The sequence below is a fragment of the Dipodomys ordii genome, unplaced genomic scaffold, assembly GCF_000151885.1.
Source record: "Dipodomys ordii isolate 6190 unplaced genomic scaffold, Dord_2.0 Scaffold216, whole genome shotgun sequence".
NCBI lineage: Eukaryota > Metazoa > Chordata > Mammalia > Rodentia > Heteromyidae > Dipodomys > Dipodomys ordii.
Window position 1 is genome coordinate 1,104,512 of NW_012267432.1, and position 24,528 is coordinate 1,129,039.

General features: G+C 51.1%; 1 protein-coding gene across 1 annotated transcript; it reads right to left on the reverse strand.

The window, feature by feature from the left end:
• Positions 1-81: 81 nt before the first annotated feature.
• On the reverse strand, positions 82-21,720 carry Dchs1 (dachsous cadherin-related 1). Its single transcript, XM_013035567.1, has 20 exons — positions 19,814-21,720; positions 14,273-14,461; positions 13,948-14,179; positions 13,579-13,815; positions 12,294-13,319; positions 11,866-12,059; positions 11,588-11,684; positions 11,318-11,475; positions 10,277-11,141; positions 9,947-10,186; positions 9,726-9,851; positions 8,980-9,189; positions 5,541-6,419; positions 5,319-5,432; positions 4,929-5,140; positions 4,685-4,839; positions 4,359-4,489; positions 3,961-4,244; positions 3,479-3,617; positions 82-3,152 (listed from the first exon to the last, which is right to left on the reverse strand). The coding sequence occupies exons 1-20, from the start codon at positions 21,596-21,598 to the stop codon at positions 541-543; spliced, it is 9,885 nt and encodes a 3,294-aa protein (XP_012891021.1). The 5' UTR covers positions 21,599-21,720; the 3' UTR covers positions 82-540.
• Between the last annotated feature and the right edge of the window lie 2,808 nt (positions 21,721-24,528).

The following is a 24,528-nucleotide window of genomic DNA, read 5'->3' on the forward strand; positions in this document are numbered from 1 at the left end:
CACTACCCTTTTGCATCCTCTGAGGTGTCCACAGTACTGCCAGATGCCTTCCATTCATCCCCACAAAGCAAAGCTGGAGGCTGGATACAAACTGCAGTTTATTAAGGCTCCAGAGTGAGAATTGGCACTTGTTCTGGGCAGGGGCAGGACCCAAGGGAGTAGGGTCCAAAGAGTTTGGAGGGGCCTCTTCCATCCCCCATGGCCCCCAATAAATAAAGTTCAGCTCCATTACAGGGTGCTGGTGCAGGGCAGGAAGTCCTCACTGAGAACCCAGGGCTGCCGCTTCCTTCATATTTCTCCCCACACTACGGACCTGGCCACAAGCCAGTGACCAACAGACCCTCTGGTCCTAGTGCTCTGAGGAGGCTGGGGTGAAATGTGGGACCTGGCCCCACAGGAGTTTAGGGTAGAGAGCTGGGGCTTGGTGGTGGCCTCCCCACGGCCAGTCGTGGTCCGAGGCTGCTCTGGGGCAGGCTCAGAATGGGGCCTGCATTGGGGACACTGTGCGTATCCCAGGTCGGGGCCCAGCCTGGGCCACAGCTAGATGTGTAGCTCTGTGTCATCAGGTGGCTCCAGACCAGACTCTGTGCTGAGTGCTGAAGCTGAAGGGCCCTGGGCCACTCCAAATGGTGAGACAACGGGTGAGCGAGCAGCCAAAGGAGATAGTGAGGGTGAGAAGCTGGGGGACATGGCGGCTGAGGACAGGGATCCTTCATGACTGATGGGGGAGCGATGGGAGGCTGGTGGGAAGATAGCACGGGCTACCGCTGTGTTGGCAGGCTTGGGGGGCACAGACTTGGCTCCTGGATGGGCCACAGCAGTGATGAGGGGTGGTGGGTCAATACGGGGAGCTGGGGGGCAGGGCCGGGCTTCATCCTTGAGCCGAGCGATCTCTGTGAAGACACTGGCTAGGGGCTGGAACTGAGGGCACCAGCTCAGCAGGTAGTCCCAGTTATAGCTGCCACGGAGCTCCTCTTCGCCAGCTACGATGGCCGTCAGCGCACCTGCCACACACGGCTTGCCATCTGCTGGGAATCCATAGTCCCCAGTGGGGGCGGGGCTCAGGCCACACCCCCCAAGAAAGGCTGTGGCGGTAGCTGGGGTCCCCTCCTCTCGATACAGAGTGGCTCCTGCACCTGGCAGCAGCAGCCCTGCCTTGCGGCCCTTATACCAGGTGTCAGGGGCAGGTGGCTCACAGGATGTGTCACTGAGTCCATCTGCATCCTGCTGGATGCCTGAGTCAGGACCACGGGCAGCCAGGGAAGATGCCACACTGGCCACACGTGGGAATTCATTGATCATGCGGATCTCATCATCCTCTGCAGCCTCTGCGGAGCCTCGGCCGCTTGAATGTGAAGGGTCCAGGGAGCCGCCACGGGGGTAAGGGCCTCCAGCTCCTGGTCCCCCGTAGCTGGGGAGAGTCTGGTGATACAGGTGTTCTGAGGGTGGTGGACTGGGTGGTTCCCGGCCCAGCTTCTGCAGGGAGCCACTGGCTAGGGGTGCTGCCTGTGACATTGGGCCAGGAGCTGACTCAGCCTTGCGGTTACGGGCCCGAACAAGCCCTAGAACCAGAGCTGCCAGTGCAAGTACCACCACAACTCCCAAGGAGGCTGCCACAGCCCCTACCAAGAGCAGGTTAAGATCAGGTGCCAGTCCCAGTGCAGTATGGGTGATATCCACAGTCACAGGCACTGTGGCACTCCGGGACCCGGGCAGAGGCCCCCGTGCTACTACCTCCAGCCTTAGCTCCCGTGGCGTTTCACGCCGGGCCCGTCCCCCGCCCCCAGAGGTGGCTGTTCCACTGCCTGGAGCCCGACTGTCCACTCGAAGGTACAGGGCGCCTGTAGTCTGGTTGATACCAAAATAGGGAGAAGAAGAGGCAAGGGAATAGAGCACCAGCCCATCAGCACCTCCATCCTCATCTGTGGCCTGCACATGGCCCAGGCTGTGGCCTCGCTGGGCACCCTCTGGCACTTGGAAGTGGAATGCTGGAGCTAGGAACACGGGATCATACTCATCCTCTCCAGTCACTAGCACTGACACAGTGACAGAAGCCGAGAGATTGCCAGCATCCGCAGCACCCACCAGCAGTCGGAAGCTTCCTGTGTGCTCATAGTCAAAGGGTACTCGCGCTCGCAGCTCTCCACTGGAGCTGTTCAGTGCAAACGCCTCACGGCCCTCAGGCCCTGGCCCAGCCTCCAACAGACTATAGCGGAGCTTCCCAAAAGCCCCGGCATCCCCATCGATCGCATGCAGAGTGGTCACAAGAGTGCCTGGAGGCTGGTTCTCAGCCAGGCTGGTACTGAGCAAGTTCAGTGGGAAGGCTGGGCCATGGTCATTCACATCCTGGACCTCGACTGTCACTGGTGCCAAAGCAAAGTGTGCCCCTGCAGGGTCAGTAGCCTGCACTACGAGCTGATGTCGAGACTGGGTCTCACAGTCCAGAGGGTGAGCCAATCGCAAGGCACCTGAGCTCTCATCCAGCTCAAAGAGCCCCAGGGGGTCACCTGAGCTGAGGGTGAAATGCACAAGGCCATGAGGGCCGGGGTCAGCATCAGAGGCCTCCACGTGCAGCAGCTCAGCACCCACAGGCATGTCCTCAGGTACCGTCACACGGTAGGATGCTCGGGTAAAGACAGGTGGATTGTCATTGACATCTAGTACAGTGACAGTGACGGACACAGCTGAACTTCGGGGTGGCTGCCCTCGGTCAGATGCAGCCACGGTTAGGTTGTACTGCGTTAGGGTTTCAAAGTCCAGTGGCTCAAGCAGTACCAGGCATCCCAAGGCCTGAGGACCCGGTCCAACACCCTCCCCAGCCTCAGCCAACCGAGGTTCCAGCTGGAAGACCCGGCCCCTGTTGCCACTAACGATGCTATAGTCTACAGTGGCATGGGTGCGGCTTCCATCAGCATCCGTGGCCTCCAGGGTGAGCAGAGTGGAACCAGGGGGCAGATCTTCAGTTACAGCCACACGGTAGTGTGGCAAAGTGAAGCTTGGGGCATGGTCATTCTGGTCTTGCAGCTGGACATGTACTGTGGCTCGGGCTGCCCGGCGTGGAGCTCCGTGATCTCGTGCTTCCAGTATCACATCCAACACTCCTGGCCCCTCATGGCTTAAGGCCTCTGTTCCTACTGTTGTGAACAAAGTTCCTGAGAGGAGAAGAAAAGGGAAACACACATTCATTCAGCAGTGGCCAAACTGTGTCAGCAGAAGACATATCACCTTCAGGTGATTTGGATTTGGAAGTCAGACTCTAGGGATGTGCTAAAACAGTATGCAACAGCCTCAAAAGACTCAGCTCAGGAACAGACAGGCAGTCAGGCTTATATTAAAGACAAAGTTGGTAGAAGGTGCTCCTCGAATCAGAAGTCTAGGAGTCAAGTTATTGGTAACAAATTCTAGAAATAACATCTTAATTAACATATGGCCAAATATGGTTAAAAGATCAAGGGATCACATTGTAGGGAAGACATACCGTTGTTGGGGTCAACACTGAAGCCCTCCACGGGAGAAGCCAGATGGTAGGAAATGTGGCCATTGGCACCTGAGTCTCGGTCCGTAGCAGAGACAGAGAGAATGGCACTGCCCGGCGGTGTATGCTCAAGCAGCATCACCTAAGGTGTGAGAAACAGTGTTTAGGATCAAACATCCCAGCTTCCCTGCTGCCCCCAGCCTCTGTGCTGGAGCTTGATCCAAAAAGCCATGTTTGGCATCCATTCCAGCTTGAGAGCTATACTTGTTAAGCTTTGAGTGAGAACTCCTTTTCCCCCTTTCTGGTCACAGGATACAGTACCTAGATATAGTCTACAGGCCCTGGAAGGCTGGTCTGAGATGGGACATTCCTGTTTGCCAATGGACTCTAGCATCCAGCTGACCCCAAACACTTTTAATCTGTCTCCTCCCTGTCCAGCAGGAACAATCCTGGGCCCACTTGTGGAGGCATCTAGGAGTGAGTACCTGGTAGAGACTATGTGAGAAGGTAGGTGTGTTGTCATTGACATCCTCCACAAGCACCGTGAGGTTGGCGTGGCCCTCATGAGGTCCATCATGTGCCAGCAGCTGCAGATGGTAGTGGTCACACTGCTCAAAGTCTAAGGGGCCCGTGAGGGAGACACGTCCTCCATAGCGGCCAATACTGAAAGGATCCTGGGGCCCAGATGGGCTCAGCACATACCATAGCACTGGACCAGAGTCCACATCATTCCCTGTTACCTGTGCAATTTCTGAGCCCAACAATGCATCTGCAAAACACCAGACAAGGGAGTTCATCAGGGTCTTTATGTACTCTTGGAAGTACAGGGTGGGTAAGTTTTTCTCTGCCACCTTTTATTCCTTTCACTTTACGTAGCCCTCACCTTCTGACACTCGGAGCTCCCAGGGCTGGGGGATGGTAGGACGGTTGTCATTGGTATCGATGACCATCACTGTCAGTGTGGCTGAGCCCACCAGGGCCGGGCTCCCTCTGTCTGTAGCCATCAGTACTAGCCTGGACACAGAGCACAATCAGATGGAAGGGCCTGGAGATAAGAGTGAACTTGGGAAAGGCTAAGGGAACTCAAGTCAATGCTTGACTTTAGGGAATCTCAGGACGTAGCCTAGGGATTGTGAGGAATACAAGATGAGGCTTGAAAATATACAGGCCCAAGATGGAAGCCTTGGGTCTGCAGAAGTCAGGTCTCACCGTGTTTCAGCCCAGATCTCCCGGTCCAGGATAGCTGTGGTAGTGATCGTGCCTGTGGCTGGGTCTACGTGGAATAAGCCTCGTGCTGGCTGGGAGGCAGCCAGACTATAGGAGATCTGTCCTCCAGAGCCTTGATCCAGGTCATCTGCCTCCACCTGGTGAGTGTAAGAGATGGTTGGCACTAGCTTGGCCACAAACAAATCAGACCAGCTCATCCCTCCCATCTTCCCATCACATCCCACACCTGCAGTACGGGCCCTTCCAAGGGCCGAGATTCTGGCAGAAAGGCCACATAGTGGGGTCGCAGGAAACGGGGAGCATTGTCATTGGCATCTTGCAGGGTCAGGGTCAGCACAGAGAAGGCAAAGGCTCCTCCACTCTCTGCCTGCAGCACCAGTCGCAGACGCGGGCTCGTCTCAAAGTCCAGCCCGTCGGCTGCACGAACTGTGATGGCTCCTGTTGGGAGGCAGACTGCATCAGTGAGTCCTTTTCCTTACCCCCGGAGTCTCCTCCTCCAAGGCTGCTTACTCAAGAGAACCCTTTCCCCTTTCAGTCTCGTGTGGTCCAAAGAACCTGCTTCTGCCTCCCCAGGAACCTATCCCCTTCACACAAAGCCCCTGCTCTGATCCTTTACCTGTATTAGGCTGGATAGAGAATATCCCTTTCTCGTTTCCACTGAGAATGCTATAGATGATTGGTCCACTTGAGCCCCCTGCGTGGACAGCCTTAGGGGAGACAACAGAAGTCCCTGTGGAGACAATGAGAGAGGGTGGTACTGGACTGTGGGCACTCCAGGAATGAGTAACTCTAGCCCATCCAGGGATACAAATTTAGGGGCACATGGCTGGTGACCAACCTGGGGGTGCATTTTCACGGAGCACAGCTTCACTACTTGCTCGGGAAAAGCGGGGTCCACGTTCAGGCTCCCCTTGAAGTCCAACAATGACCACTCCAGTGGCAGAGCGAGCTGGACGGCCAAGATCAGTAGCCACGATGAAGAGGACACGATCTCGGGGTCCCAGAGCTACAGGAGAGCGGGTCACCCGGATTTCACCTGTGTAAGAGTCCACGGTGGTGCCAGGAGGTGGTGTGCCTGCCAGCCGGTATAGAATGGAGGCGTTGGCACCAGCATCACGATCTTCAGCTCGCAGTGTGGCCAGAGCCAGTGTTGGGGTACTGAGGCTGGGGCCTGGACGGGGGAGGCGCAGACGCAGAGGACTGGTAGGGAAAGTGGGTGCGTGGTCATTGACATCGCGTACCGTGATGGTGACAGGTACTGTGCTGCTCAGGGGCCCGGCCGCCGCACTATCCACCGCACTCACAGAAAAGGTGTAGCTGGGAAGGTGTTCTCTGTCCAGCGCTGTGGCTGTACGCAGTTCCCCAGAGGTTGGCTCTAGCAGGAAGGCTCCTGCTGTGCCTGCACCCAGGTAATAGGTCACACGGCCATTGGCCCCAGCATCAGGATCATGAGCCTGCAGTTGCAGCAGCAGTGTTCCTGCAGGTGCATCTTCGGGCACCTCCACTGAGTAGGCAGGAACAGGGAAGGCTGGGGCATGGTCATTGGCATCTAGTACAGTCACTGTCACAAGCAGAGTAGCACTGAGAGCTGGCTGGCCTCCATCCTGGGCTTCTATCTGCAGCTGGAATGATGGTTCCACTTCCCGGTCTAGTGGCCTTACAGTGCCAAACTCCCCAGAGGCAACATCTAGGGTAAAGGCGCCTGATGGATCCCCATCTGCAGAGAATAGTTAAGTACACATAAACATAAATGTGTCAGACCATGAAGATGGAAGGGCAATATAGCCAATGACAGAGATACAGGGGATGGAATGGGGCTGGGAGAAGAACAAAGAATCAGAGACAAAGAGGAAAACAAACACTGAAGGTAAGGCTATTGTGAATAAAGCAGCTGCTATCAGAGTGTGATCTGGACAGCCCTTGGAGGCTTGTCCATGAGGACTTGTCACATACTGAAGACCAAACTGTTATCATAGGCATTATGTGCCATTTTCATTCTTATCTCCCACAGTTCACAGGGGATGCTTTAGAATACAGTAAGATCATTGCTTGGTGGATGAAATGTGTGCATATGCATTCTCCTGTTTTCCAGAATATTCTGGGCAGAACAAGTAGAATTATAATTTAAGAAATAGTTTGTGCTGGCGTCCCTGTGTTATACCTATGATCTCTGCATTACTGTCCAACAGACTGTTATTTGAAATCCGAACATTTCCTTTTGTATATGCCAAAGCACCAAGCAGCATATTTAATTGCTTTGTTTCTCAATGATTTTTTTTTTCTGGCCCTGGACTTGTACCCCGGTCCTAAGTGCTTCACTGAGATTTTTTTGCTCAAGGCTAGTGTTATACTACTTGAGCTACAAGCTCCACTTCCAGCTTTTTGGTGGCTAATTGGAAATAAGAATCTCACACACTCTCCTGTCTAGGCTGGCTTTGAGCCACGATCCTCAGGTCTCAGCCTCCTGGAAAACTAGGATGCTAGGGTTACAGATGTAAGCCATTACTGGTTGGTATTTAATTTTTATTGTTTTAATATCCAATATAGTAAATGTTGATAAAATTTACATATTAACCTTTTAGAGTTCACATCTGGGTGTGGTGGTTCATATTTTTTGTGGTCAGTCTGGGCAACATAGTGAAAGCCATCACACACACACAAATGTCCTGAGACCAAAACATTTGAGAATCACTACTCAACAGCGAGAGAAAATAAGAAAAGAAAGGAGGAAGTAAAGAATAAAGAAAGAAGCAGGGCCAAAGAGGGAAATTAAGAACTACAGAGGCATGAATAAAGAAAAATAATATCTGGGAGCTGGTGGCTCACACCTATAATTCTAGCTACTCAGGAGGCTAAGATCTGAGGATCGAGGTTCAAAGCCAGCCCTGGTAGGAAAGTCTTTGAGACTCTTATCTCCAATTAATCACCAGAAAACCGGAAGTAGTGCTGTAGTAGAGTGCTTGCCTTGAACTAAGAGCTGAGGGACAGCGTCCAGCCTCAGAGTTCAAGCCCCAAAACTGACAAAAAATAAATAAAATAAGGTCATTTTAAGGAAAATGGATGGGATAAAAGATCATGTTAAGTGAGATAAGCCAAGCTCAGAAAGACAAATAAAATGTTTTTGCTCATATGTGGAAGCAAAAAGATAATAAAAATGTCAGGATTGTAAAAGGGAGAGTGTTGCAGGTGATCAGCAGGTGGGAAGAAGAGAGGAGAGGGTGTCAGGAGATAGTACTATATAGAATACACATACACATACGAAAACAGCATAATGAAACCCACTAAAACTCTTAATAGGGAACAGGAGAGGGAGGACAGTTAAGAAACAGCAATATAAATGGGAGGAATTTGAGTAAAGTACTAGATAGATAGATAGATAGTTAGATAGAATCACAATGTATCATTATGCCAGTAATTATACAATAAAGATGGTGAATGTGATCAAGTTTTATTATATGGATGTATTTATGTAAAGATAATGAAATGCCTTTGTATAGTTAATGCATGTTAAAAAAAATTGACCCCCTCGAGTAAACAGCTGCTCTGAAACTGGCATGGTGGCGTACATCTAATAATGCCAGCACTCTAGAATGCTGAGGCAGGAGGATCCCAAGTTCAAGGCCAGCCTGAGCTACATAGCAAGATGTTGCCTCAAGAAAATAAAATTTAAAACCCTGCAAAAATATTCAGTCTCCCTGCTATTGCTTTTAGTGTAGTTCTAATTTTACTATGCTACAGGTACGTATTTGATACAGACACACTCTGAAACAAGCAGTCTTCTTAGAGTCTCTAGACAATGTTATTGTCTCTTCGTGCTGGTGGCTCACACCTATAATCCTAGCTACTCAGGAGGCTGAGATCTAAGGATCACGGTTCAAAGCCAGCCTGGGCAGGAAAGCCTCTGAGACTCTTATCTCCAATAACCCACCAGAAACCGGAAGTGACGTTGTGGCTCAAGTGGTAGGGCACTCACCTTGAGCTGAAGAGTTCAGGGACAGTGCCAAGGCCCAGAGTTCAAACCCCACGACAAACAAACAAACAAAAAAAGTGTCTCTTTGTGAGAAAGCGCATTTATTAAGAAATAAAGGTCAGAAAAAAGCCAGAGAGGCCGAGAAAAAGATACCCCCAGATATGTTGATGTATGCATGAGGAGAAAAAGTACAAGACATAAACAAGAGGGGAAAAGTGACCCAGACACATTGAAACCAACAGAGGCCAACAGGGAGCAAGCACCAGGCAAGGAGGTGGTAAGTTAGCAAGAATGAGATGGTTCTCACCCAGGATGTGGTACTCCAACTTCCCATTGGCTCCTACATCTGGGTCAGAGGCCCGTAGTGTAGTAAGAGTCTGGGGGTCTTGGCCCTCAGGTACTTCCAGAGAAAGGTGGGCATTCCCAAAGGTTGGAGCATGGTCGTTCTCATCTTCCACGGTCACACGTACTGTGACATGAGTTAACAAGGGGGGTGAGCCCCTGTCCCGTGCATATACTGCGAGGAAGCAAAATTAATGAGGTCTAGTCTCACCTCAGTGTGCTTACACATCTTCACAGATACACATGCTAGCTAGAAAACATCTATCCTGCCACATATTCTGGGCACACATGTGTACATGTGGAACATATGGATACATATAAAAAGCGGTTCTTTTTCTCTCCATCTCCTCTATTTGGTACATGCAAGACCTATCTCCTGTTAGTAGTGGTGAGACTGAAAAGACATGAAATGAGATATCAAAAGAGTTGGGCTCAAGTTCCTGCTTTGCCAGTGTCAAGCTATCTGATACTCATATCAAAACGCTCCTGTTAAGTGGTTGCAGTATAATCTAAGGGAGGCCTAGAGGGCATAGCTGTGACAATAGGCATTTGAAATTCTGTATGGTCACAGTAAGGACAATTCAGAAGTCAGCTCACCTAGCATCCTATCTAAATCTTGTCTTTCCATAAGCTGTGCTAGACTAGATGGAACTTCTAGAAGATAAGTACTTTGGTTGTTCTACCCATGTTTGCAACACTCGTGGCTCTCACCTGTTAAGTTGATCTCCTCTTGTTCCTCTCGATCCAGGGCACGGAGAGTCGTGAGAACTCCAGTGTTTGGGTCCAGAGAGAAGCTTTCGCCAGAAACACCTCCATAAGTGACTTGCCCATTGGCCCCTGAGAAGGGGCAGCATGGGGAGTGATCAGAGGGTAAACACACCCTGTATTCCTCTGTCTCTCCCTCTTACAATCCATACCCCACTAGGTCTTACCCAAGTCAGGGTCAGTTGCCCGCAGGGTGAGCAGCGATGTACCAGGGGTGCTGTTCTCACGCAAGACGACGCTGTACTCCTGTTGCTGGAAAGTGGGAGCCTCATCGTTGACATCAACGATGCTGACAGTCAAGAGCTGAGTGGATGAGCGAGGCGGGGAGCCGTGGTCTGAAGCCACGATGGTCAGTATATGCTCAGCTCGCTGCTCTCGGTCCAAGGGCCGCACCACGGACAGGGCTCCTAGGTGAGTAAGAAGGCAGATTGGTAGCAACCTCCACACTCCCCGCATCTCAGCATCCCCCAGGCCCACACCCCTGGCACAATGCTCACCAGTGCTCGCGTGCAGCCGGAAGTGGCCGTCTCCCCCAGCTGCCAGGCGATAGGACACGCGCGCCGCCTCCCCCAGGTCCGGATCTCGGGCCACCACGTGCAGGGTGGTGGGCCCAGGCGGCTGGTCCTCGGGGAGGCGCACGCGGGAGGGCGAGGCGAACACCGGTGCGTTGTCATTTTCATCCGTGACAAAGACACGCGCGGAAACGCGGGCTGCGCGGCGGCGGCTGGCATTGCTGGGCCGGTCGCTGGCTTCCACGAGCAGCAGCAGCGCGGGCGTGGTCTCGCGATCCAGGCCGCGCGGAGCGCTGAGCGCCCCGGTGCGCGCGTCCAGACGCAGCGCCGGCACCGGCGGCTCCTGGCGGAGCAGACGGTAGCGCACTTCGCTGTTGGGGCCCGGGCCGTCGGCATCCGACGCGCGGAAGGTGTACAGCGCCGCGCCGGGCTCGGGGTTCTCCGGTAACGCCAGCGCCAGGGGGTCGCGCGCAAAGGCAGGTGCGTGCTCGTTCTCGTCCTGCACGCGCACCTGCACTCGCAGCAGCCGCGCGCCCGCGCCTCCCGGCCCCTCGGCGCGCACCGTGAGCGCGCGCCAAGCAGGGCCGGTCTCAAAGTCCAAAGGCCGCGCCAGGTACAAGCGTCCCGAGGTCGCATCCAGCGCGAAGGTGCCCTCGGGGTCAGCGCCACCTACCAGGGTGTAGGTGAGCGCGCCCACACCAGGTGGCTCGGGAGGCGCCACGGAGCCCAACAGGGATCCCGGCTGAAGCCCCTCAGCGGCGGTCACCGTCAGTACGACAGGTACTGGAGCTGCCGGGTCAGGCTCTGCCAGATCCGGCGGTGGCTCGGCCACGCGAGCAGAGGGAAGCACCTGTTGTGGACCGGGGAGGGAGGATGCAATCAGGAAGACCCGTGTAAAAGCAGGTCTGCTCTCGGTAGTAGGGAAAGGTGGTAAGACTAGGCTGAGAAGGCCCATGGGGCCACCACAAAAGCGTGCGCTAATTAATGGAGGGGCACCAGAGCAGCAGCTAGAAGAACGGGGCGTACCTGCACCAGCAGCTGGAGGCTGGCACTCCGAGGTGGGCTGCCTTGATCCTGGGCACTCAGTGTCAGCACGTAGTGGGGCCGCTCTGCACGGATCAGGGATGCTGCAGTGAGCAGTTCTCCAGAGTGAGGGTGCAGCGAGAAGAGCTCTGAGCCAGGACCTGAGGACAGGTAGAAGGATGAGGGTTTGGCTCTCAGAACTGAGAAGGCCATGAAAACAACCCTCCCCCACTCAGCCCCTCCCTTTTTCTTACCACTCCCCTCCCCCCATACCAGTGAGCATGTAAAGGACGGTCCCGTTCTCCCCTTCATCCGGATCCTTGGCCTGCACTGTTGTCACTGGTGTTCCTGGAGGCACACGGTCTGGTACCTATGGGGACACAACTCTTACAATCATCTCCTTCCTATGCTGAAATCAACGCTGAATCCAATACCCCTCACCAGTGTGTAGGCAGAGCATTTTTTTTCTCTCTCTTACCTACACCTAGGGTTCTATAGGGAGATGGCCCCTCCCTCTCCCATTTCAGGACAGAGTCCTGCCATTTTCATACCTGTACAGGAAGTCCCCCACCAGCAGCCCCAGAAGCCTGCAGGAAGGTGGGGCTGTTGTCATTGAGGTCAAGCACTGCAATGTGCATTGTGCCTGTGGTGCTTCGAGGAGGGCTCCCCGCATCCTGCACTTGCACCAGGAGCTGGTAGCTGCTCTGCTGCTCTCGGTCCAGGGTGTGGAGTGTGGTCACTTCCCCTGCAAATGCAGGATGGAGATCATGAGGAGATATTTAGGAATGCAGAGCCTGAAGACTACAGGTGAGAATCTAGAGTTGGGCAGTGTGGGAGGGAATGCCAGGGCTCAACCTCAGGCTAAGTCTTGGTTGTCATACCTAGGATCTGGGCTAGGGGCTGGAGATCCTATCTGGGTGTTCACCCAGCTGTGGACTCTGAGGCTGATGGATCTTAGAATTTGCGTCCCAGTGCTTACCAGTCTGAGGGTGGATGCGGAAGGCTTTGTTGTCCTCTGACAGCTGTGGCAGGCTGTAGGTCAGACGTCCATTAGGTCCGGAGTCTCGGTCAGTGGCAAAAACCCGGCCTACACTGGTCCCAGGGGGCTGGTTCTCAGCCACAGCCAGGAAGGTGGGATCTTCGGACAAGCGGGGACTGTGATCATTCTGGTTGAGGATGCTGACCCTCACTGTGGCTGTACTTGTCTGTTGCCCTAACTCAGCTTTGGACCCAGATACTGCCATTACCTTCAGTGTATATAACTCCTGGGACTCACGGTCCAGTGCTGCCCGTAACCATAGCCACCCACTCTGTGATTCGAGACCAAAGGGGTTTCTGGCTCCATCTGCTGCAAGGTGATAGGTGACAGGGCTCCCATCTGGTGCCTGGGCCTGCACTTGCAAGACCTGAGTTCCAGGGGCGGTACCTGAGGGCAGATCCACACGGTAGCTAGGACTGTCGAATCGGGGACCTACTCCATGGGTCCCCAAGTCCTGTATCATGACCCGAAGTCGAAAATGGCTGGTGCGTGGTGGGGAGCCCCCATCCCGTGCTTCTAGCTCCAGCTCATGATCTGGCCTTCCTGGAGGCCCCAGAGGTACCATAAGCCGTACATGGCCTGTAGTGGGGTCCACGGTGAAAGCTCCATCACCTCCAGCAAGCAGGGTAAAGGTGATCCGGCTGTTAACCCCTGAGTCAGGGTCCACAGCCCGCAGTGTGTAGATGGGAGTTCCTGGAGCAGTGTTTGGTGGCAGTAATACAGTGTCTTCAGATGCAGGGAAAGCAGGGGAGTTGTCATTCACATCATCCAGCAGCACACGCACCCGAGTGATGGCATAAGCTGGGGGCACCCCACTGCCTGCTCGCACCTCCAGCTCCAACACTGGGCCCATAAGCTCTCGGTCTAGAGGGCGAACTGTTTTTAACAGTCCTGAGGTCGAATCTAGGGCGAAGAGTCCTCGGGGATCTCCAGCAGATAGGGTAAGGCTCACAGGCCCAGAGCGACCTAGTGAAGAGGAAGGAAGGATGAGAGAAGTGGTATGGGAGCATCTCTTGAGTTAGAGCCCAGACTCTGATCCCAAGAAAGGCTGAGAGGTACATGTGTGACTTGCAAAGTATTAGGAAGGAGGCAGGAGTTGGCAGGGAAGTTTGTTAGCACTGCAGTGGCATTCATGCACCAGTGTTCTGTATTGGGGATAGCTGTCATGTGACACTCCAGGGTACCCTGAGATGGTGCTGGAGGACTATATTGGAGGTTCTCATACCTGGTGGGTTGCGTGCCTGTACTATGCCCACACTGGTGCCTGGTGCCACATCTTCTGGCACAGAAAAGACATATTGTAGTTGCTCAAATATAGGTGGTGTGGGCGTTCCAGGCACAATGCTGATGTTGACGCGGGCACTGGGTTCAGCCTTCAGGCCACCTCCATCCTGAGCCCCTATCTCCAGCTGCACCACAGAATTAGCCCGTCTGGTCAAGGGCCAGGCTACTGTCAAAAGCCCTAGAAAAAGGGTAGACACAGAGAACTATAAGGAAAGAACGGGGAATGATTATGGAAGGGACACACAATATATCATTTAGACGGGTGGGGGTCAGGGCAAAGGCTGAGAATAGGTCATGAGAGGATCCTCACCTGAGTGCTCATCCAAGGTGAAGAGCGGGGGGCTATTGCCCGCTAGGATGTGGTAAGAGAGTCTTCCATGGGGTCCCTGGTCAGGGTCGTGGGCACGCACCCTCAGCACAGCTGTGCCTGGTGAGCTCTGGACACTCAGACTGGCAGCGTACTCGCGTGGATAAAACTGAGGTGGGTTGTCATTCTCATCCGACACAAACACCTTCACATACACCATGGACTTGAGGCCTCCCTGGTGGGACATGCGGTCCTAGGTCAGATGGATTTGCCTGGCCCTGGCAACAGCTCCGACTCCAATGACCCTGCCCAACATCTGTCTACTCACCCCATCCACAGCTGTCACTGTAAAGTCAAAGCTGGAAGGGCCCTGGTCACGATCCAGGGTCCGGGTGGTGCACACATCACCACTGTGGGCATCAATGCGAAATGGGGGAGATCCAGAAGTTCCAAGTCCAGCACCCAAGGAATAGGAGAGGAGGCCAAAGGGGCCACTGTCAGCATCTGTGGCAGTCACCTGAGGAGAGTGAGTGATAGCCAGGTAAGTAATAGCCCCTCTTTGACCAGAAACGTCAGATCAAAGAGGTAATTAGAAAAGAGTAGCTGATGCTGAGTGGGGTGGCTCATGCTTGTAATCCCAGCCACGGGGGAGGCAGAGATCACAAGGATAGAGATTTGAGGCCTGCCTGGGCAATAAATTGGCAATAGTCTATCTCATAAAGTAAGTCAGGCATGGTCCACGCGATGAGGGAAGCTGTAGGTATGAAGATGGCTAGCCCCAGGAAAAAGCATGAGACCCTACCCCCAAAATAACTAAAGGTAAAAGAAGGACTGGTGTGGGGAAATCTGTGGGGAACACAGGTAGCAAAGATGGTCCTGAGAGGAAGTTGAGTGGGCAGAGCTGGATTTGTTTAGGTTCAGTGTGTAAACAACTCATGGAAGTTTAGGTGCATGATAAGGTATGGCCTTTCAGTGATTGGTTGGTTCCATTTCCTCCCCTCCCACACAGTCTTTTGCTTTAAAAAGGGGATGCTCCCTGTTAATAAACAAGTTCCTGCTTGACTTGACTCCCGGCTACATCTGATTGTCTCCTGGGCTGAGGGAGGCTGGGGAACGGGCAAGGGGCAAGGGGCCGCACTTACCTCTCCTCGGACCCAACAGACTGGGAGCATAGCTCAAGTGGTAGAATGCCTGCCTAGCACTTTCAAGGCCCTGAGTTCCAACCCTAGTACAAAGACAGAATTTTTACAAGCAGCTGGTACCCAGAGTCCCTGAGTGGCAAACATATGGACAGAACAACTAAGACATGGACCAAAATCAATCCCAGCCTAGACCCCGCCCAAAAATCTCTGGTCATAGCTTTTTTATTAAATAGTCAGTGCAAAAAATAGTCAATACATAACCACATTTGATGTGTGTTTGTGTTTAAAGATGTATTATTTGATGCATAATATTGATTCATTAAGTTGAACTCACTGCCACTAACAGTAACTTATGCCTAAATGAAGCCCATCTAAGAAATCTATTTTTTTTCTACACATGCCACAGCCTGTTAGTGCACTAGATAGCTCTCCAGTATTACACTCTGGGACTGTTTTAAACAGAAAAATCTCTAACAAAAGGCACAAAAATGAAAGGGAAAAAAAATCTCCCCAAAACCCAAAATGTGATACTAAATAGACCTCAAAAAGGACACTTGTTCGCTCTGTCAGAACCCAAAAAAAGGAAAAACATTGTGCTTTTCCACTGCATACGAAGTGACTCAAAACTTTCATCACTCTGTACATGTCTGGGTACACTGGTACACAGTGCTGCAACTATCAATCTGGGATTACAAATAAATTATAGAGAGTAATGAATTTGCTAACAACAAAATCCTAAAGATTGTACCTTCTATCCTGGTAGATCAAATCTCTTAATCACCCCAGGCAGAGAACTGACTGAACCTCAGAAGTACTGAGAATTATTCAGATTATAACTCCAAGGCCAGGGCCCTGTCCCTAAGCTTTTGTGTTCAAGGCTAGAGCTACCACTTGAATCACAGCTCAGTTAAAGCTTTTTATTTTGGTTGGTCGTGGGGCTTGAACTCAGGGCTTGGGCGCTGTCCCTGTGCTCTTCAACTCAAGGCGAGCACTCTACTGCTTGAGCCACATCTCCACTTCCAGGTTTTTTTTTAATGGTTTATTGGACATAAGAGTCTCACGGACTTTCCTGCCTGGTCTGGCTCTGAACTGCGATCCTTAGATCTCAGCCTCCTAAGTAGCTAGGATTATAGGCATTGAGCCATCGGCGCCCAGCCTCTGTTAAAGCTTTTTATTTCTTGCTGGTTAATTGGAGACTTTCCTTGGGTTGGCTTTGAATTGTGATACTCAGATCTCAGATTCCAGAGTATTTAGGATTTAAAGCATAAGCGTTTAAGCCTGACTTAAGACAGGGTTTCTTTATGCAATGCAGGCTGGTATTGAACTCACAATCCTACCTCAGCCTCCTGGTTGCTGAGATAATAGGCCTACACCACCCTAAACTACCCAGCATACAGGTCCCATCTTATATTGGGTTCAATTATTACTGATCTCTATAGGGTCTGCTCTACGGAATGATGGGTATGGCTCTACCTTTAGCCTAGAATAAGGCTAGGTATACACACAGTAGGTGCTCTATATGTACCATATTTGTTCATTGAGTAAACGGACTGTTCTGATCTCCCTGCTTTGTAACAACACTTTCTTTCATACCACTTTCTATACTGATTGCACATAGGCTCTCAATAGTGAGTTAGTTGGTAGCGGACTGCTGTAGGCTGTGACAAAGTGCTCTTTGTGGATAGATGGACCTCAGGGTCATGATACGTTGCAAGAGGAAGCTGCTGAGTTCCCATTCTCAGCCAGAAAATGTGCTCAGAGAGAAAGCTAGCCAAGGATTTCTGACTGTTGCCTGGGCCCTCAACAGAAGTGATCTGTGCCATTGTTTACCCTCCTGAGAGACATTAAGACCCTGCCATGGCTGAACCCTGGAAACAGCTCTACTCTAACTCATTACTGTGGCCGTGGGCCCGGATATCCCAGGAGACAGACTTCCCCCCTGCATCCATCCTTGTGAGCAGCAGCACATCTGCAGGACCATTTCTAGAAACTGGGAAAGACCTTTGCCCTATGACTCATTTCAGGAAGAAAGCAATAAACAGTGGTCAGGAAAGTTGTCAGAAAGTGACCCCAAAATACACATGGCCTATTGACTGGAAATGACCAAGCCCGAAGTGAATTTTCTGACCTGCACAACTCCTGCTATAAGATTTCATTGCATATGCATAGACAGCAGGTTCTCAGCTCAGGCATTGCTTCATCCATGCGGCCCCAAACCAGTAATGACCCTCAACTCCTCTTCTCTTGTCCTTAGCCAACTGCTGGCTCGCATTAGATGCAGTATTTCAAGGAGAAAAGAAAGACCTTTGTGAACTCTCTAACATTTCTATGCGACTCTAAACTTACTATAGCTGCCCATTGTGCCCACTGCAAATACACCTCCTGTTTTGACTTCCTGACACTACCAATTCCCATTTCTCCCCTCTCACTGCTCCACCCCTTACCCCCAGGGTTACTCTTATGTATCCTTACTGATTGCTTTTACACATTGTGGCTCCCTAGAATCTCTCCATGGCCTCTTCTCACCCCAGCAGGGGTGGGGAACGTCCGGCCCTGTGGGTCATATAAGGCCTGCAAAATCACTTGGTCTGACCCTGCCAAGGCAACCACAGGCGGGACTTGAAATTAAGTAAATCTAGAAGCTTTTTTTCTTAGCAACGTAAACATCAATACTAGCTGACGTCACACGCCAAATGGCCTTTGGCAGAGAAAAGGTTCCCCACTCCCTGCTTTACACATTTTCTCAGGGCCTTCTCTCTCTCCCTCTCTCCCTCTCTCTCTCCCTCTCTCTCTCTCCCTCTCTCTCTCTCTCTCTCACTTCCCTAGCTTCAGCCATCACCTACACTTTCACCCTGGAGCACTCTCCTATGCTGCAAGCCTGTACAACTTGAATATCTAGATGCTTGCTTAACACCTGCACTTGGATGCCCCACAACCACTTCAAATCCAACCTGTCTAAACAAAGCTTCCCAAACCTACCCTAATGACTCTTCCATTCACTTAGTTCCTCAAGCCTGGTATCAGTTATCTTTTCTCCACCTCATATATCAATCTACTAGGGACTCAATGAGTCCTGAGTCTTTCTTATTTGCCTATTTATCTCTTGTTGTCATTGTCACTGTCGTGACTGAGATCTGACTCATCTCTCCCTGTATTATTGTAATTATCTTTTCACAGGTGTCAGACCTCAACCTACACTCTACATCAAGGCTTCTCACCCTTGGTAATTTGTGTGTGTGTGTGTGTGTGTGTGTGTGTGTGTGTGTATTCTGGTAATGAAGCTTGAACTCAGGGCCTAGGTGCTGTGCCTTAGCCTTTTCTGCTTAAGGCTTGTGCTCTACCACTTGAGCCACAGCTTTATTTCTAGCTTTGGGGTAGTTAACTGGAGATAAGAGTTTCATGGACTTTCATGTCCATACTGGCTTTGAACTTCAATCCTCAGATCTCAGATCTCCTCTCTCTCTCTGAGTAGCTAAGATTGCAGGCATGAGTCACTGGAGCCCAGCATCTTGGAACTTTTGTATTGTGAACCAGATAACTTGTTATGTGTACTGTAAGATGCTTAACTGCATCTTTGGCTTCTACCCACTAGAGGCAGTAGTATTCCACTAGTCATAGCAATAAAAAAAATTGTCTCTAAGCATGGCTAAATGTCTCTTCTGCAGAGCAAAATTACCCCCAATTGTGAATCCTTGCTCTATACGGACTTAGGATTTGGGAAACCATATCTGATCATTTTATTCCTGTACTTGAAAATCTTCAATGATCCCTATGGAAAAAAGCCCACACTCCTTGGATTGGCTCCTGTAGTCTCATCTTTAACTCTCTCATCTTGTATCATATGCTCCAGAGATACTGAGCTACTTATAATCCCTTGAACAATGGGGACTCACTCTCTACTGGTTCTCTCCCATGTCCCCTCCCTCTCTCAGCTTGGAACCTTTTTCCTGCCTGATTTCCCGATACCCCATAAACTTCTGCTCAGTCTTCAGGCCAAGGGTCCTTTTCTTTAGGACTGGAAGTATAGCCCAAGTGCTAGAGTACCTGTTTAGCAGGCAAAGGCCCTGAGTTCAAACCCCAGAACTGGCACAAAAAAATTCATACTGCTTTAATGTCCATCATGGAAGTCTTCTGATTGCAGTAAACTTGCTTTGCAAATGAATCTCCCATCTAGACTATAAACTACATGAGGTGAAGGCTGGGGTTTGATTAATTCATTTTGTATTTTGTATCCCTAATGCTGAAACACGGTAGGCAATACATATACAGTAACTTGATCAAATGTGAAGAAACAGTAACAGTGATGAACCCCCAGTAGACATTTTACCCCTTCTTCTCCAGGGTTACTAATAGTAAACTCTCCAGGAAACCACCTGGAGCGCTTCCCTCTTGCTTCAGGAACTGGTGAGGAGGGAAGAAATTTGGAAGCAATAACCCATTGGTCCTGGCCAAGAGGGAGAGTAAACACATGGGAGAGTGGGTGGTGGGAGCCAGACAGCAGCAAGCAAGCAACTCTCCAGAGTCTGGCCAGCAGACAAAGGGTCAGCCAGGCCCAGGCACTAGCCTTGGAGTCTGAGCCAACAGGCAGCCTCTGAGGGGACACTGAGGAGTCTGGAAGCTTCCCTGCCTGCAGTCTTTTCTCTGCAGCTACATTGTGTGGTACAGCCAAAGCATTTTTGCCAAAAGACACAGCCCTACCTATGGTACTGTGTCCAGGGCCTACCCACCTGCAGGAAACAGGTTCCAGGCTGGGTCCCCTCAGGCAGTGAGGCATTGTAGAAAGTTCTCTGGAACTGGGGCTCATTATCATTCACATCTTGCAGGGCCACGCTAACTGTGGCAGAGGAGGCTAAAGGGGGAAGGCCCCCATCCGTGGCCACCACAATAAGCTGTGGCTGAGGTTCCAACTCATAGTCCAGTGAGGCAGCAGTGGTGACGATGCCTGAAGTTGGATCGATGGAGAACCAGTGAGTGTGGGTGCCAGGAGCCAAGCTATAGGTCACTTGACCGTTGGAACCTTGGTCAGGATCCTGGGCTGTCACCCGTACGACAAAGCTGCCAGGCAACGCAACTTCAGGCAAGGCTTCAGGCCGGTAGAGCTGACGGTCGAAGGCAGGAGCGTTGTCATTGACATCTGTGACATGCAGCACAAAGGCAGCTTCAGCCCTCAGTGGGGGTGAGCCGGAGTCTGTGGCTGTAACCCGCAAGTTATAGGCATCTCTCTCCTCCCGGTCGAGTCGCCGAGCCACACATACCAGGTAGATGACGCTGTCTTGGGTGCTAAGGGCAAAGTGGCCTTCGCCACCTTCCAAGGACACATTTACATGAGCAAAGTCACCATCATCTGGGTCTGACACAGAGATGCGAGCAACCAGCTGTCCAGGTGGTGCAGCCTCAGACACTCGGGGAGAACCATCTGCACTCAGGAAGATGACAGTCATGGAGGGTTGATTGTCATTGGCATCTCGCACATGCACAGTCACAAAGGCTGAGCCCAGCTCTGGGTGAGCTCCACCATCCCGTGCCTGCACCACCAGTTCATGGACCCGCCGTTGCTCAAAGTCCAGTGGCCTCTCTAGTCGCAGTAATCCTGTGTGTGCATCAATGGAGAAAGGTCCATCACCCTCACTCTGCCTTCGGTTGATCTCGTAAGTCACAGCCCCATTGGCACCAGCATCAGCATCAGATGCAAACACCTGCAAGACAGGACTTCCTGGGGCCAGGCTCTCCGACACTACAGCATGGTAACGGCTCTGATTAAAAGATGGGGCATGGTCATTGATGTCCAGTAGTGTCACATCCAACAGGGCTTGGGCCCTCCGTGGAGGAGAGCCACCATCATAGGCCTCCAGCTGTAACATGTAGTGCGAGCGGTTCTCCCGGTCCAGCTCCCCAGTAACTACTAACTCAGGTACTGGGGCCCCATCAGGACCAGGACGTGTCTCCAACCGGAAGGTCTCTCCAGCCCCATCACCAGATAGCGAATAGCCCTGGGTTCCTAGGCGGCCAGCATCAGCATCACGAGCAGGCTCCAGTGGGTAGCGGGTGCCAAGAGCTGTATGTTCAGGTATCTGCAGGGCAGCTCGAGCCTGTGGGAAGGCAGGTGCGTGGTCATTGATGTCAGCCACTCGAACTGTGACTTCCACGGTGGCCCCATCTGGGGTGACTGCTGTGAAGCGGTAGCGGTCCCGCCGCTCACGGTCTAATACACGGGCCGTACGGACAACCCCACTGTGTTCATCGATGGCCAGGTCTGTGCCTACACCGCTGCCCTCCTGGGCAGAGATGAAGTACATAGGAGGAGCTGCCATGCCTGCTGGAAGCCCTGCACTGATGTCTCCGATCAGTGTGCCTGCTGGCTGCTCCTCATCAATCTGCAGGTCCAGGCTTCCAGCCTGACCCCAGGCTCCTGGCAACCCCGCTCCCAGCAGCACCAGCAGTGGCAGCAGGAGGAGGGGCCTGGGGCTCTTCATGCCAGGGCTGGAGGGCCCGGTGCCCAGCCCCTTCTGCATGACAAGAGCAGTCCAGCAGGAGCTGGGGCTCCAGCTCCAAGCCAGACTCTGGGCCCAGCTTGTTTTCAGTCTTTGGATGAGGACTTCCTTGGGCCCTCACTGCAGCTCAGGCTCCTTGACCTAGGAGAAAAACGGAAGTAAAAAGGTCACCATTGGGAAAGGCTCTATAATCCAGAAGCACTGTGAAATAGGCTATACCTATACTCAGACATGTTCAGTCCTGAGGCCAAGTGCAATCTCTGTAATCCCAGCTACTTGAGAGGTGGAAATAGGAGAATGACATTTCTAGGTCTGCTGGGAGCCAAAATTAAAAGCAAAAATTAATGAGACTATCTTCAAAAACAAGCCAAGTGTGGTGAAGCACACAGATAACCTCAGTTAGTAGAAGGCAGAAGCAGGATGATCTCAAGTCGAAATTTAGCCCTGAGCCAAAAGCAAGACTCTATCTGAAAAAATAACTCAAAAAGAAATACAGAAGGCTTGGTTCAAAGGGTAGAGCATTTGCCTAGCAATCCCAAGGTCCTAAGTTTAAATGCCAGTCTGCCAAGGGAGGATAAGATATGCTGAGCCCCCATCAAGGCCTGTGTGCTGCCATACATCCATCTCTAGCCCTAGAAATCTGTGCTTTGGGATTTATCAGGTTCTTCCCATCAGTGTCTCCCTTGGCAAACCCCAATGTCACACACTAAACCCTTTCAGTAGATAATTCTGCTTTCTGTTTTTCAGGTCAGATGCCCACAACTTCCTTTCTAACTCTAGACCAGTTTAGTCAGGCCCTGGTGGTTCACAACTGCAATCCTAGCTACTCAGGAGGCTAGATCTGAAGATTGTAGTTCAAAGCTAACCAGGGAATGAGGGTCTTATCTACAGTTAACTACCAAAAGAGCTAAAAGTGAAGCTGTAGCTCAAGTGGTAGAGTACCAGCCCTGAGCAAAAAAGCTCAGGGGAGGCTGGGAAGGTGGCTCAGTGGTAGAGTACTTGCCTTGCATGTATGATGCCCTGGGTTCGATTCCTCAGCACCACATAAACAGAAAAAGCCAGAAGTGGCGCTGTGGCTCAAGTGGTAGAGAGCTAGCCTTGAGCTGAAGAACTGAGGGACAGTTCCCAGGCCCAGAGTTCAGGCCCTACAACCACCACCACCAACAACAACAACAAAAAACTCAGGGACAGTGCCCAAGCCTTGAGTTCAAGCCCCAGAACCAGAAAACATACAAAAGATATGAATAGACTTTTTTTTTTTCCGGTTGTGGGGCTTCCAGTTTTCCAGTGGTTTATTGGAGATGAGAATCTCACAGATTTCCCTGCCTGGGCTGGCTTTGAACCGCGATCCTCAGATCTCAGCCTCCTGAGTAGCTAGGATTATAGGCATGAGCCCCCAGCGTCCAGCCCAGGCCTTTCTTATTTTCATCTCATTGAGGACTAATACCCGTTTACAGCCTCATTAATTAAATACTTGGTACCCATGTCTGAAATGTCAATTTTTCCTCTGCTAGAGCCTTCTATCAATATTCAAATATGCTAAAGTATCTCTTATTATATACTCCCCCACACTCTTTACCCCTACTCTCTTGTCTATTCAACAACAGATTAAGCACCAACTATATGGAGGTACCAGAAATATAACATGAATAAGGAAACACTGCCTAGCTTCATGGATGTAACAGGCAAGTTAACTGGACAAGTAGATACAAGTATGATAAGGGTTGTGACAGAGATGTACAGGAGAGCTTTTCTGAAGAAGTGTCGTTCAAGTTGAGCGATAAATAATGACTAGACGTTTGCCAGGCAAAGATGCACAGACGCTGGAAATGTAGGGAAGACTAACTCTGGAAGAGTGATATAATTTGAAAGGGTCTAGAGACCATACTCAAAGAAGGCCTGAGAATGCTTGGGAGTGAGTTAGAAGCACTGCACATGAGACATAGTGCTGGAGACAGAGTATAAAACGAGACAGGGTCTCATAAGTGTACTGAAGATCTGACATTATTCTAAGTGCAAATGGAAGCCATTGGAGCATCTGAAGAAGTGTCATATTACAGCTTATATTTTGTAAGGACCATTGTCACTGGTAATAAGAAACAAGGGCTTATAGATGAAACAGTGAGGAAGCATTTGTGAGGGTCTAAGGAATGACACGGTTTGGAAGGGATGACTTGGATGTACATTAGCAATAAAAATAGGGGAGAGGTAGGTAAGTCTGCTGAGAATTGAGGTTGATCCTATTCATTTAATCTGTCAGTGGAGAGACCAATTGTGGTTTAGGAGGAGAGAAGGTGAACAGACTGTAAGGTCAATGTATTTATCACACTTGCTCAAAATGATCTGTCTCCCTATTCAGACAATTAGTGTATTAAGGGATAAGACTGTACCTTATTCACCTTCGTGTGTAGTATGGGGTTTGGTGAATGATTAATAAATTTTCAGAATGAAATAATACATTAGTAGTGTGAGATAAAAGCTCAAAGGAATGATGGGCTTTAAAAAGGAAGGATTCAGGCCCAGGCAGATGTCCTCTATGAAGGCAGCCCCTTCTCTCAAGCCATAGACCTCCATGACTTTCCCCATTACTCAATCTGGGTCCCCATCATTGCAAAATATCCCAGGGGCACTCTTATTGTGAGCACATAAAGACTCACAACGACAAAGATACTCCTACACACAGCGCGGTACATTTGAGACTCACACAGACATTTTCAGTCAGATTCACATGCAGATAGGCACACTCAACACACATTCATACACACACACATAGAATGAGAGAGGAAAGATAGCACATATAAAAATCAGTGCACACACACACAAACACCTTTCCTTACTTGCACTATTTTCACAGATGGCATATTCATTCACACAAAACCCCCACATAAACACACACACACACATTTCCTCACGGAAAGATACACACCCTTTGACACCACACTTCACACACA

Coding starts and splice junctions, on each gene's coding strand:
- Dchs1 (XM_013035567.1), bottom strand. CDS start 21,598: ATGCAGAAGGGGCTGGGCACCGGGCCCTCCAGCCCTGGCATGAAGAGC. Junction 12,060..12,293: donor CCGCATCCACCCTCAGACTG/GTAAGCACTGGG, acceptor CTGCATTTGCAG/GGGAAGTGACCACACTCCAC. Junction 5,433..5,540: donor CCGTGAAAATGCACCCCCAG/GTTGGTCACCAG, acceptor TTGTCTCCACAG/GGACTTCTGTTGTCTCCCCT.